The sequence below is a fragment of the Tyto alba genome, unplaced genomic scaffold (genome assembly GCF_018691265.1).
Source record: "Tyto alba isolate M040663 unplaced genomic scaffold, T.alba_DEE_v4.0 Super-Scaffold_44, whole genome shotgun sequence".
Lineage (NCBI taxonomy): Eukaryota > Metazoa > Chordata > Aves > Strigiformes > Tytonidae > Tyto > Tyto alba.
The window spans coordinates 616132-629569 of NW_024881320.1; the positions used below are offsets into that span (position 1 = coordinate 616132).

At 47.4% G+C, this 13438-nt stretch overlaps 1 protein-coding gene across 4 annotated transcripts in view; it reads left to right on the forward strand.

Moving 5' to 3' along the window:
* The window catches only part of TTC28 (tetratricopeptide repeat domain 28), a 196713-nt gene that overhangs the window by 159469 nt on the left and 23806 nt on the right, over positions 1-13438 (forward strand). For 3 of the 4 annotated variants that reach the window (XM_032992901.2, XM_042805055.1, XM_042805057.1), the window contains one exon: positions 6251-6391. The exons of the other annotated variant lie outside the window; for it this stretch is intronic. In XM_032992901.2, the coding sequence (XP_032848792.2) occupies positions 6251-6391 (141 nt within the window). The remainder of the gene's footprint in view (positions 1-6250; positions 6392-13438) is intronic. 4 annotated transcript variants of the gene reach the window in all.

The following is a 13438-nucleotide window of genomic DNA, read 5'->3' on the forward strand; positions in this document are numbered from 1 at the left end:
GTGAGTTCTTGAAAGGTTTGCAAGGCTTGATGGGTTCAGGTTGTGGTGACATTCTCCTGGTTTTACCATTCTTTAGGGAGCTAAAGAGAAAACTCTGCCTAAGATTTTTTTTTTTTTTTTTTTTCCCCCTGTACCAGTAAAAATACTGGATTTGGGAAGGTTTGGGAAAAGGTGTCACTGTTTTATAAATCTGTGGTGCACAGTGCCAGGCTCATCTTTGCTTCTCAGTGCTCTGGCATTACTAGTCCACGCAGTGCACACACTGGGGTCCCCAGCCCAACCTCCTGCTCCTGGAGCCTGACTCTGGGCTTGGCCCAGCTTGAGGAATTGTTTTGAAGAGCCACTGCCAAGCTGCTTATTACGAGCACCGGGTTGCGAGTCAGGAATCAGCGCTGTGCACTCCACGTGTGACCTCCGAGGCCTGGCCAAGCCTTGCTGCTGTTTTCCAGCGTCTCCGAGAGAGAGACCGCAGCTCTCCGGCCCTGGGCGCTGCCGGAGGCGTGAGCTGGGCGCTGACAGCAGTGGAATGGCGTTGCCTTTCTGGCCGACCCTCCGTCAAGGGGATGCTTGAGCCCTCTGGCCTGGGCTGCCCGCTGTGCTCGTGGGCTGGCCGCGTTTCCCTTCTGTGGTAACCCAGAGTGAAGGCTTTGGGGCCTCTCGGGGTCGGGTGCGGGGTGAGACCGGTGCCGCCACGACACGGAGCAGCAAATGGCTGTGGGTGCAAACAGCTTTTCTGTGGGTCCTCAGGGGGGGGAGTCTGAGATGTGCTGGAAGGGGAGTGCTGGGTGTCTGCCGGCTGCGCTTGGGGAACACGGCCAACGTTTCCGGGCTGGGCTGTGCAAGGGCTTAAATAGCAGAAAGTTTGATCAGAAATAATGTGTTCCTATTCAAGCATATAAAATGCTGAAAAGTAGCCATTATTCCTGCTTGTCCAGATAAAAGAATTGTGACACTTCTAAAACTGTCAAGAAAAAAATCTGCAGAATGACACTGGATGGGCCTAATATGATTTCAGCTCAGAGTTGTTAGCCAAGAAAGCTTATTTAAAAAAAAAAAAAAAAAAAGACAAAAAAAAAAATCAAGGATCTGTATATTGGTGTGCTGCTTGGAAGATTCTTGGCAGCTGGCTAAACATATATATGCAATTTATGAATGGAATTAATTTCCCAATAATTGTCTATATTTGCATAACGCCTTCAGGCCTGAGCGCTATTACTGGCATTATATCCAACTTTGATAGAGAAGTTTGTCATCTGTGCTACCATAAAAGAGCTTGTCCAGAACACTCCCAGATTGAGAGGATTATCTGAGGATTTTCTTCTGTGTTTTGGGGCGATTGGATTTTTTGGTTTTGTTTTAACAGGAAGGCTGTTGTGACAGTCTCCTGAGGAATGTAAGATGCTTTTTTCCCAACTTTTAGTGGAAATCTGCCCCCAAAACTGCCAGTCACCTGCTACATAAATTATTTGTGGGTTTCTGTAATCTCTTGAGATTGTTTTAAACACTCATGTTACCATTAAAATTAGCTTAATCTTGTAAGAGTTCAACAAGTTGTACAGTCCCAGAGTCCTCATGCAGTGACAAACTGAAGACATCAAAATCTTTGAGACACTGCTTCAGAGCACTAAAACCTTGCAGTCCCTAACCCATGGCATTTTCTCAAGAGGTGTGGACAGCAGAATAAAAGCAGATTTGTGGCCTATTTGACCTGGCCAGGTTGCAAAGAAAAAGGAGAGTCAACCTCTCCCCAGACCAGAAAAACATAAAATGAGATTTGCGCTGGTCTTCCAGACAAGAGAGGAAACTTAGAAAGAGACAAAAGAGATGTCCGAGTTAAGATGGACGATGTGTATTTAGAAAAAGACTTCTCTGCTTCACTGCTCTAGTCTCCAAGGAGAGAAGTGATGTCAGAGTGATCCATGTGGTTTTGCAGCTATGAGACAGATAAAGGCAGGGGGTCTGGGGTTTAATTTCTCTCCTGAGGGTTTTTGTTCCCTTGAGGTAGCTACACAATGATTTTCTTTTCCTTTCTGGTTCTTCTACTGCTATCTGCTGACTGGAAAAGGGGAAACATAACCCTTGTTTTTAAAAAGGGAAAAAAAGAAGACCCAGGGAACTGCAGAGCAGTCAGTCTCTTACCTCTGTGCCCAGCAAGGTCATGGAGGGGGTCCTCATGGGAACTGTGCTAGGGCACATGGAAAATAAGGAGGTGATTGGTGTGACAGCCAACACGGCTTCACTAAGGGAAAATCATGCCTGACAAATTTGGTGACCTTCTATGACAGGGTTACAGTGTTGGTGGGTAAGGGAGGAGCAACTGGTGTCATCTACCCGGATTTGTGCAAAGCATTTGACACTGTCCTGCATGACATCCTTGTCTCCCGGTCGGAGAGCCACGGACCTGAGGGATGGGCCATTCGGTGGATAAGGAATTAGCTGGATGATTGCACTCCAAGAGTTGCAGTGGTGAGGCGCTGGCCCAGGGTGCCCAGAGCAGCTGTGGCTGCCCCCTCCCTGGAAGGGTTCAAGGCCAGGTTGGACGGGGCTGGGAGCCCCCTGGGCTGGGGGAAGGGGGCCCTGCCCGGGGCAGGGGGTGGCACTGGGGGGCTTTAGGGGTCCTTCCAATCCAAACTAGTCTGTGATTCTGTTCTATGATTTTGTGATCTATAAACTTATTTGTAACTACAGTGCTGATTATCAATAAGTGATGATACAAGATACGAAATGATTTGAAAAAATCTCTACTGCTATTTTAAAAACTTCTGGTGAACATGTTGTTTGATCCTGTTTGTCTGAGCATGACGTTGGAGTCTGGATATTCCCTTGGAGGGTCTCTGAGCATTTAGTACTAACACTGGGGGAGGGTGAGCTTTAGTTATCCAGTGAGACGAGGGATTGAAGGATGCAGTCTGGCTAATGCAAAGCTTGTGAAAGTTACTGAAATACTGGCAATATCTGTAACAGATTTTGAGCACGAACAGGTGTGTTGCTGCTAATGGTAGCCAAGATGGTGGATCTGGCATAGCAAGCCTATGGTCAACAGTCAGGTTGGACTTACACCGGGACCCGTTCTTTGTCCTGAACTCAGTCTGAGCTTGCCATTTTGTGAAATTACCCACCAGTCTCACAAGAGCATTGGCACAATTGTGTCCGCCGAGTGCTGTAAACAACACATGCTGCTGAGATGGGTATGTGCTTAACTCATAGTGTTGAGACAGTTGGAAACCAGTAGTAGTGACAGCTGACTCATTTCTGGTGATCGTCACATCTGTGCATATTGGATTTACAGTTATGTCTCATTTGGATGCATTTGGGGTTTGTACTTTCTGAAAAGGAGCACAACCTTTTGTGATTGTGAAGGTGGCTTTCTGAAGGGAAACAAATATTTTTTACAACTGATTGGATTATTCATTTCTCTGTGAGCAGTAACAAACTGCTTGTTAGTCTAGGGTTTTTATGAAGTACTCTGAGAAAGAGCAGAGGGTCTCTCAGCCAGCTGGGTACTCGAAACATAAGGGAACAGACAGAGGAGTAGCTTCCTTTATGCTTAAGCCCTGAGAAACTACAGGCACATAAGCACTGTTATCCAAATGATCATAATCATTAAGTTATTGCTAACATATAAATGGCCTGTCTTTGGTAGTGATGGTGTCTAGGGTTTTTGGGTTCTTACATAAAATCTGTTCTGAGACTTAGGCATATTAGCTTCAGTCACACCTTCCAAATTATGTGTTTCACGTCTTGCTTGAAAATGAGTTGCGTGATTCCCATTAAAGGAAATGTCAGAAGTTACTCCCTCCAGCCTTCATGTTTCCTGGGTTTTGTAAATGTGTTCCGGATGTTGATGCTTCATCCAGTTCTGTCTTGTATGTGGACGTGGACTATGAGCTCTCTGTTCTTTCTGGGAGGATAGAGTCTCTTCCTCCAAGGTGTGAATACGGACAGGAAGGATAAGAGAGGGGAGAAAAACCAGACTTAATTGGTTCCATCTGCCATTCTCTTAAAGCATCAGGGTTGCATGATTCAGAAGGTTACATCTGTCTCCACGTGCTGATGGTTGAATCTTACCCTGTAGATATGCATATACACAACCAAAATCTGCAGTTGCGCCTTGTGTAACAGATTTGCAGATACTGTTTTCAGCATCTTCTCCTGGCAAAGGGAGTCCTTCAGTCTTTCGGTTCTGGGATGAGCTTTTAATTTACTGTGATGTCAGCTTCCTCCTCATATCATGGTGACGGTGGTGGTATGTTTTTGGTTAAGTATTCTGAGTTTAATACTTGAGTCTGAGATCATTGGGCTGGTGTGGTATGATCACAGGCAGAAGCTCTTTCTCCACTTCAAAATTACATGCAGGGAATTAAACAAACAAATCTTGTCTGTTCTGTGTGGGTGAACATCATGTTCTTGCTTTGAAACTTTTTCCCCACGTGGACTGTGTGCTTTCCTACGGCACTGCAGTCTGCCAGCATGCTCCAGCACACCAGACCCCCAGGAGAAGCTGTCCTCTGCAGTCCCTGGAACCTGTTCTCTGCCTACCAGCAAAGAACAGAGGGATTTGAATATGTATAGCACACAAGTGAAGACTTCTGTTTGACTCTGACTTCTCAGTTCATAGCTTGCTTAAGTGCACTGTAGTTGTGTGCTTTTATGTTCAAATTTAAGTGCCATTGCCTTCCATAATGTTGCAGGCACCACTGCGCCTCCGGAGTAGCACATCTTCCCATTTTCTGCTCCTGGAGAGGAAGGGATGCTGTCATGGGATGTGTCATCGGGATTTTGCTGTGGTGGTGTTCAGTTCCACACTGCAGCCTTCACTTTCTGCTAGAACTGGTTCCTATCAGCTGGTCTAATTAAGACGACAAATAATTCATACTTGGAAAAAAATTAAGTGTGAGGGACTTTAAAATCTGCTTGAACTTGTGTTGGGACAGACTCCGTTCTCTTTAGGGAGAGCATGTGGCCTGCTCTCTTGGGTTCGTGAACTCAAAATATTTACCTCTTTAAGGAGCTCCAAATATTCATTGTAAGTATTACTCTAAACTGTGCCAGGACTCAAAACTGAGCATGCCTGCAGCTAGAGGAAAAACATGCAGGAGGCAGCTGTTGACAACCTTTTATTTTCCCCTTTGCCCCCCACCCCTTTTTTTTTTTTTTTTTTTTTTTTTTAATTCCCTTTGGTTGTTGTTCAGCTAGCCCCATTTCAGTGTTCATTAAGTGTTCGGCTTTTGTCAGGACTTATTATTTCAGGTTATTAAATTATACTGACCTGGAAGTATGCTTACAAGATATCCTGTGGTCCATACAGCAACACAGGGACAGCTCTCGTTGCCTGCACAAGTATGTATTGTGCGTTAATTTAATTCACATGCTCTTTAGTGGAAAATGTGCCCTTGATGAAAAGCGCCAGGTTGTCAGGACCCCAAAAGGAAACAGAAATGAGATGCAAGATGTCTTCATCAGGTAGCACAGCAGGTTTATCTTAAGTGTACAAATTCCAGGGTTTGTGATGCGCCATATAATATGCAAATTATTTATTAGATTAAAGGGAAGGGTTGTTAAAATGCACATACAATAGTTGTGTTTGCTTTCTCCTTTTAGAAAGAAGAGAAAATGCTAACAGCAATTTGACAGAAAACCTACACTGAGATTATAATTTAGCTATTATTGTCAGGAGATGGAAAATTTTAGAGCTTTTGGGCTCTATTTCTCTCTGTATCACTGTCCTAGTGGCAGTGATAGAGTATTTTTTTTTTCCTCTGTGCTTTCCCTGTTTGTATAACAGGAACGGCAACACAGCTCCCTTTTTTTTAAGTTGGCTTTGCCAGTGAAGGAAGCATACAGAGCTTGGAGTTATTGCTGTGGAAATCTGAAAAGGATACACTAACACATGTTCTTAGGTAAATCAAGGGCTGAGTTGGTGTTTCCTGCAGACCTCAGCTTTTCTGTGTTGTTACAGCTTCAAAGGCCATGCACGAAGTGCATGGGAATTTGGATCCTGTATTTCCATCAGTGTGTGCCACTCTTTAAACCTTGAAGAATGCCCGGGAGAAGAGAGAAGGTGTTGGGGTTGTTGATCTCTTGTGTGCCTAACAGGAGGAGGCGATGCAATCCAGGGAAAGTTTGACTTTACCAGTTGGTTGAGGTTGTGTCCGGAAAACATTTTCTTTCAAACTGGCTGAGCATTTGTCACAAAGCTGTTGCTCTGTCTTGCATCAATGACTCCTTCACCCTGCTGTTCCCCCTGCAGAGCCTGTGCCAGTAGCGAGACTGAGAGTGAAGCTGGGGATATCATGGACCAACAGTTTGAGGAGATGAATAACAAGCTGAACTCAATGACTGATCCAACTGGCTTCCTGAGGATGGTCAGCAGGAACAACCTCTTGAATAGGTGAGAATACAGCACTGCACTGTGGGGATCAGCAAGCAGAATGAGGCATCTTGGTGATGGGCTTCTCTCTAAATTGCAAGTTCAGGGTGCAGCTGATTCCATTGCTCATGGTCTCCCTGTTGCCCTGAGTTGTGGGGGCACAGAGCGGCAAACTGATACCGTCCTTTACAGTCGCAGGAACCATCCATTCCTCACAGCACGGATGTATGGGGAACACTAAGCATCACTTTTGGGAATAGGGTCCGTATGTTAGTACTGTGCAGCACACTTCCCTTCTGAGCAGAGGGGGCCATAGGCATTTCCCTTCTCTCCGTTTCTTTTGTCTTCATGAGGTGCAGTGAGAATTTCTCCCTCTCTCAGGAGAGTTCTGCGTCTTGCTCCTGTTGGGATTGAGAATCCGTTACCGCCTAGTGTGTTGCATGTGCATCCGACCTGGGAGCTTCAGGTGCCTGGCGGCCTGTTGGGTGTTGATTTTGTTCTACGGACTTAAGTGTTGGATGTGAGGGACGAAGAAGCCCTGCCAGGTCCCGGATGGCCATGGGATCCTATTGCTTCCTTCTTTAGAAATACATATTTTTGGTAGGAAAGAGGCAAGACAGGGACTGAAAGCATCCCTGTGCCACTTGTGGGAGGGAGGACCCAAGGCACAGGCAGTCACCTGAACAGAACTATGTATTTCTCTTAAGAACTCAGTAGCTTGGTTTGAGAGATGTAGAGGGTGGCATCTTCATCATGTTTCTAGGTGACTTTGATAGTTTAAGATGATAGCCAGCAAGGACTTGTCAGCAGTTGTTAACTAATAACTGTCCTGAGGGGCAGCCATTTCAAATTTTCTCTTCTCTTGGCCAGGCACTGGTTTTGACTATCCAAACAATTGCAGGGGAACTCTGTTTTGTTCCTGCTGTCTGTGAGGTATGGAGCTTGGAGCTCCCTGCTGCACACTTATTATGGAAATACTGGTTTCTGTTGATCTTAACTGTTGTGCTAGTTAGATGGGAATATGCTGCATTTCCAGAGTTATAGGACTGCGTGCTAGCTGCAGAGTTTCCGCTCATTTTCTGCCTCTTATAACTTGCTCAGGTCTCAGTCTTTCACATTACTGTGCTGATTAGGCAAGCATTCGAAATGAAAATTGAAGACAGAATTTTTCCAGTGTTACCACTCCCCCAGTGGGGAGGGGCTGCATGATGCAACCCAGGGTTTCTGGCTAGATCTGTGCTCCAGCAAGGATTGTGAGCACAGGATACCCCAGGCCTTTCTCAGCTGGAAAAGAAAATGCAATCAGCCTGCAGTGTTGTGAGCCATAACTGGAGCATGTGAGCTGTAACAGCATCCCCATGAAACTGGGAGCTGCCTGTTGGCACCAATAACTGGCCTGGTTTTCTTTCCAAAATCCATATGCGTATCTGTTCAAGCTGCTGCGTTGATGATGAACTATGAGTACTTGCTAGTTTTGGATCAAACAGGCAGATCCCTGGAATTGCTGAGATGTTTTGCTAGTTCATCAGGCTTAGAAGGACAGGAAAATGCCCCTCTGATTATAGGGGGGAGATATGATCTGATTCCGCTCCAGGGAATGCTAATCCTCAGGAACACTGCAGAGGCCAACCAGGCAGCACCTATGTCTTTCTGCTCTGTTGCAGCCACATGCATTACCTTAAGCTTACATCCAGGAGCTTACCTCAGGTGCCTTGTCAGGTAACTAGTTTGCAGCTTTTAGGAGAAGCTCAGGGATGGGGCAACCTGGGCACTTTATTAAAAGCATCCTCACAAAAGCATCAGGAGGAGCACTAGAATCAGCTGTGTCATTGACGTTCTTGCCACGAGCACTGAGATGAAGAGCATGAGAAGACTCTGTTGTGTAGCTTGCCTGCATGCCCACCTTTTCCCTGCCGATGGGGGCATACCAGGGGGCTCTACTGGCAGAGCTAATGCTGCCACATCTGCTTTGCACCTGGCTTGCTGAGCCCTCAATTCAGGGTAGCTGCCGTGGTCCTGCCCAAGCCTCTGAATACCTCCTGTATGTAACGTCTCCTCTAGTCCCATAGGTGTCCAAACTGGAGGCTACAGTGTCTAGAAGGGCACTGTAGAAAGCGTTATCTGGCCCCTTGCTATACTGTGTGGTTCTTTATGATTAAGCTGTGTAGAGAATGGCATGGTTCACGGTGTGTAGCACACTGAGTTTGGGATAACAAGAAGACATCCTCACAAGATCCCTGAAGCTTCAGGAAGGAAGCAGATGAAAATCTGCATGGAGGATAGCAGATTAAGAAATAAAACGGGAGCAGGCAGCATTTCTGTGCATTGGTCTAGAGCTCTAACAAGGAACTGTGACCTCTTAGACTTTGGTTAAGCAACAGAATTGAATGGTTAGGTAGAGCACAAGCTGTGATCTTGGAGCTGCAGGCTCCAGCTCACCTCCTCTGTGCACTGGCTTTTCTGCCACCTAGTACTGGAGTGAGTTCAGGTAGCTAGCTGTAGGTCAGTGCTGAGTGGATTGCTGCTGCTGTAGTGCTTCAGAGGATAGTAAAATTGTGTCTCACAGGCAGTGATTGAAGGTGTAGTGTCAGTTTGCTTTGGCTTCTGCACTGCAAGGGACAAAGAAGAGTAAGGCCTGCTTGGAGCTGAGAATAAAAGCTTGTCTTCCCTACTGCCAAGGCAGGCCCTGCATTCCTCATGTGGGGCCTGAATGCATATTCACATCTTGTGCTTGAATGTTGGAGATCCTCAAGGGAGTTTGCATGGCTTGGGGCCAGTGCAAGTTCCCTCACGCACAGGAATTGCACATGCAGTTAAGGTCCCATGTTAGAAAATGAGGCCCTGGAGATGCTGGGACTGTTTGGAGCCATCCAGTCTCCATGTCTGGCGACAAGCGGGTGACTGAAAGAAAGCCCTTGGTTTGGGACGGGTGCCCTCTGGCTGCTGTCATCAGGTAACCTGGCTTTTAAGCAGAGAATAGTATGATTTTTTGGCAGTTCTGCCTAGAAAAGCAAAACTGTGTGGGTTTGGCAGTTAACTTAAGGAACTTCTGAGGAGAAATGGCCTTTGGAGGAGAAAGGAAGCACTGAAGGGACACTGCAGTGATCTCAGTACTGAGCAATAGCTGTCTAAGCTGTGGATGCCACTGATACAGCCCCCAAGAGAGTTCCAGTTGCTCATGTCTTATGCAGTTTCTGTTTTCTCTGCTCCTTAGGGCTCTTAGACTTTTGTTGGGTTTCCAGATTAAAATCTGATTTCCTGCCTGCTAGTTGTCTTCTGCTCCAGCAAGGGACTTGATCACTGCATCTATCTGAGCATAGCTCCTCCACCTTTTCTTTTGGCCTCTCCACCATCACGGGGATACAGTTTGTCTTCCTTCCATGTACCTGCAGAAAACATGAGAATCAGCCCTGATGGTGCTCCAAGGGTAAAATATAATTCCTTGGGGGCAATTTTTGCAGTGCAGCATGGTGAGAATTTGTAAAAGGCAAATTGGGAGGTAAGGACCAATATAACTTGAGATGTGAATTCACTTCTGCCAAGGCCATTGCTATCTCTCTGCTCCCCTTACGATTTCAAAGCGCTTGTTTTCTTCCAGTGAGTCAGCATGCTTAGGGTCCCTAACCAGTCCTACAAGCGTAGTTGGAGATTTCCAGAGCAAGCTCAGTGCCCCAGTAAGAGTAAAGTCTCAGTGTACCCAGCCAGAGGAATCTAGCAGGAGGTGATTACAATTCACGTGGAGCCTCAGCAGCAGTAAAAATGGCTATTGCCAAGATACTGCTTCATCTCTTTTTGCTCAGGGTTTCATCCTGGTGACCATCATGTGATGTCTGAGCATATCTCCCCTCTCCTCTTGGTGTGGGACCCTGCCTTTGTGTGGGTTTTGGCCCTGCTGGCTGTGGTTATATCATCACACAGTGAGGGCCAGCTGCTCCCTGATGAATGGGGAGCCGGGGGCAGGGGCCGCTCCGGCAGGACCCCATCCCACAGTACCCAGTGGAGTGAGCAGGGCAAGCCTGGGGATGGCAGCCAGCGTCAGCCGAGAGTCCAGATCGCCAGGCAAGTGCCTGGTGGTGAGGTGGGTCCGAGGTCAAGCCAGCAAGTGTTCGAGTCAGGATGGGGTCTGGTGGCAGTAACTGGGGTCGGGCACAGCCTGCTGATGGCTGTGCAGGTCCTTGGGGAGCGGGCAGCCTGGGGGGGTGTTAGCTGCCAGGCCAGGCTCTGCGTCGGCAGGGCTGTGATGGAGCTGGAGACAAGCGTAGCTGGAGCAGAAGCTGAAGGCACAGGCCCCAGCTTAAATGCAGCTCCCGAGCCCATGGGCAGGGCATGCTGGCAGAGGCCCTAGTTCAGTCTGGTCAGGGTCATTAAAACCTATTAATGCCCCCAGGGGCCTGGCAGCTTGCCCTGGGGAACCAGGCAGCTGACCCGCTCCAGAGCAGAGGGATGGGGGCATACCAGGGGGTGCTGGCTGGCCCAGGACAAAGCAAGGTCTGTGGGAGGCAGAGAGGGAAGCAGCGGCTGGAGAGTCTCTTATCTCTCTGGTTCTCTGCCATACAGGGTGCAGAGCTGTAGCTGCCCAAGTACAGGCCACACAGGCAGAGAGTGCTGGGTGGTCTGTGGGTTTTGTGCAACCACTGGTGGGTTCTGGAGATAATTGCAGATCCCTGAAAGCATCCACAGGGAGCTCCTATCCAAATGTTTTCTGGAGCTTCCCGCAACTTGGTATTGTGTGTCAGGGCCCCGAATGTGGATTCGGGGCTGCATCTCTAGGAAGAGTCTTTTTGAGGAAGTCTTTCAGAACAACAGGCCTGATGGATATCCGTTGTCCTGAGGCTGTCAGACCACTGCAGCAGTAAGTCTGACTCCCAGCTCTCCTGAATGGCTGTGCTTGGTCATGAGTAGGATTTGACTTGTCCAGAGTCCTGATGAGTGCCAAGGCAAGAGCAGGGCTGTGCTGACTCTGGTGTGAACCCCTCCTTCCTGCCTCAGCCCAGCCACATTCATCCTTGGCAAGCAGAGCCAGGCCCTGTGAGGCTGGTGGGAGGCCAAATCAGTCTGAGCTCAAGTCTTGCATGACACGGACTTTCACCCATTTCTCTGAGGCTGTCATGGGATCATTGTTGTATTCTTGCATCTCCAAAACAAAGGGTGGAATCAGACTTAACGCTGATACATTCAGGCAGTCCCGAGTCCCAGTTTGTGTGGTTCCCTCTGCTTGCTGCAGGTCAGGCTGCATTATGCAAAGGGTTATAAATAAGCAGTGCTGTGGAGTCTGTACAGAGGCTTCCCAATGAGAGATTTTACTGTTTCAGAAATTAGAGGACCCCCCTACATTGCAAGAGCAAGGTAGAAAATGATCAGTGCAGCATCCCAGAAGCCAGCACTGGCACTCGTTAGAAGGGACTTTTGGGCAAAGGATTCAAGTCTCCCTCTTGTCACATTGAAATCACCTAGACTTAGATGCCTGATAGCCACCTGGAGAGCTATTTGTTTGCACTGGTGTGGGAGGGAAGGGAGTGGGCTGGCCAGGGCTCTGGGTCTGCTCTGCCTGCTATAAAAGATTTCTGTCCATCCTCCACCTATGGATTTTCTCACTCTCCTTTGTATAGACAAACACACAGGCAGGAGATGTGAAGGATTTATGATACTACCTTGGTTTTGTTCTAATAAAAAGCAATCTGAGTGGTGAAGAAGTAAATCTAGAGCTGCTTGGCTGTGAAACCAAGATGAAGGATGCTCTGCTGATTAGAGTAATCAAGCCCCTATTCCCTGCAATAAATTAGTGTGTTAAAAAAATCGCTTAATACAGAAGGTGAGGCAGGCGAGTGCCACCTGCTGGCAAATAGCCGCTTCTTGGGAGGGTCGGGCTGCTGTGCTCGGGTGGAAGCTCTGCGTGTTCCCTGGGTCCTGCGTGAGCCGGGGGGTATCCCTGCCCTTCTGCACTGGGACATCAGGCGGGATGTGCTTTGAGCACAGGGTTCATTCAGGGCGCTAGAAACTCATGAATTTGGGAGAGCACAGTTTTTATTTCCTGATCTGATTTTAAAATCTGCACCGTAAAGGACGGAAGCAACTGGGCACTGCAAAGCGTGCTTGGGGCAGTCAGCTGCTGCAGTGGAGGTAATGCAGGGGGGCCCAGAGGGGACAGGCAGTGCTGAGTCTGTACCGATCCTGCAATGAACTTGGTGTTGAATGAGTCACCTAGTCAGGTTTTCAGCAGCTCTGAGAAGCAGCAGCATACTCGTACTTTCACCAGAATCTCTGCATTGGAGAGCATGTGCAGCTGGACACGAGGCTTTTGTTTACATTCTTAAATTACTCCTGTTGGCCTGTAAGATATAAATTCCCTGTTAGTGGGGAGCATGGGTGGTAGCATCGTTTTTTCTTTAGAGAATAGGTTTAAGCGTGATGTGAGCTGGGTCTGGAGACTGGTTGCAGTAGCTGAGGACAGAAAGAGGGGAGAAGAAATTTACTGAATATATCTGTTGCTAAGTGTCAGAAAAGGTCAGGGTTGTATCTCAGACCTGTGGTTTGTCAGTGGTAGGAGTGTACTTGAGTGCGGTATCTTTGCTCTCCTTGTCTTTTCCTGCATGTTGGCTTAATCTGGTAGTATAAATAGTATGTGCCCATATGTGTGTGTATATATGTCTGCTATAGGGCTATAGCAAACACACAATCAACTATTAATGCATCTCATTGATTAACGTATCTGTTGGATGCTGAGTTTTCTTTTAATTTCCTGGATGTGCAAATACTTTCTGCTTTTATTTCTTTTCTGTGTTGATAGCCAAAAATTGATCTAGGCAAGAGGTAAAAATAAGGAACAGAGACAAGGCAATTCTTCAGAGTAAACGTTCTTAAAAAAAGGACATTGCAGGCTGGTGTCCTGATAAAGTGTGTGAGTTTGGTCATGAATGAGGAAACTATAGCTGCTTTCCTGTTGTGTAAGTTGGCAAAGGCACACAGCATTGGAAGGTGTCTGAGAGGCAAAACAGCACTGTGCTTCATAGAGACCAAGAATGGAGGGAGGCTTTCTCTGTGCAGCAGCATCAGAGGATGATCTGGACT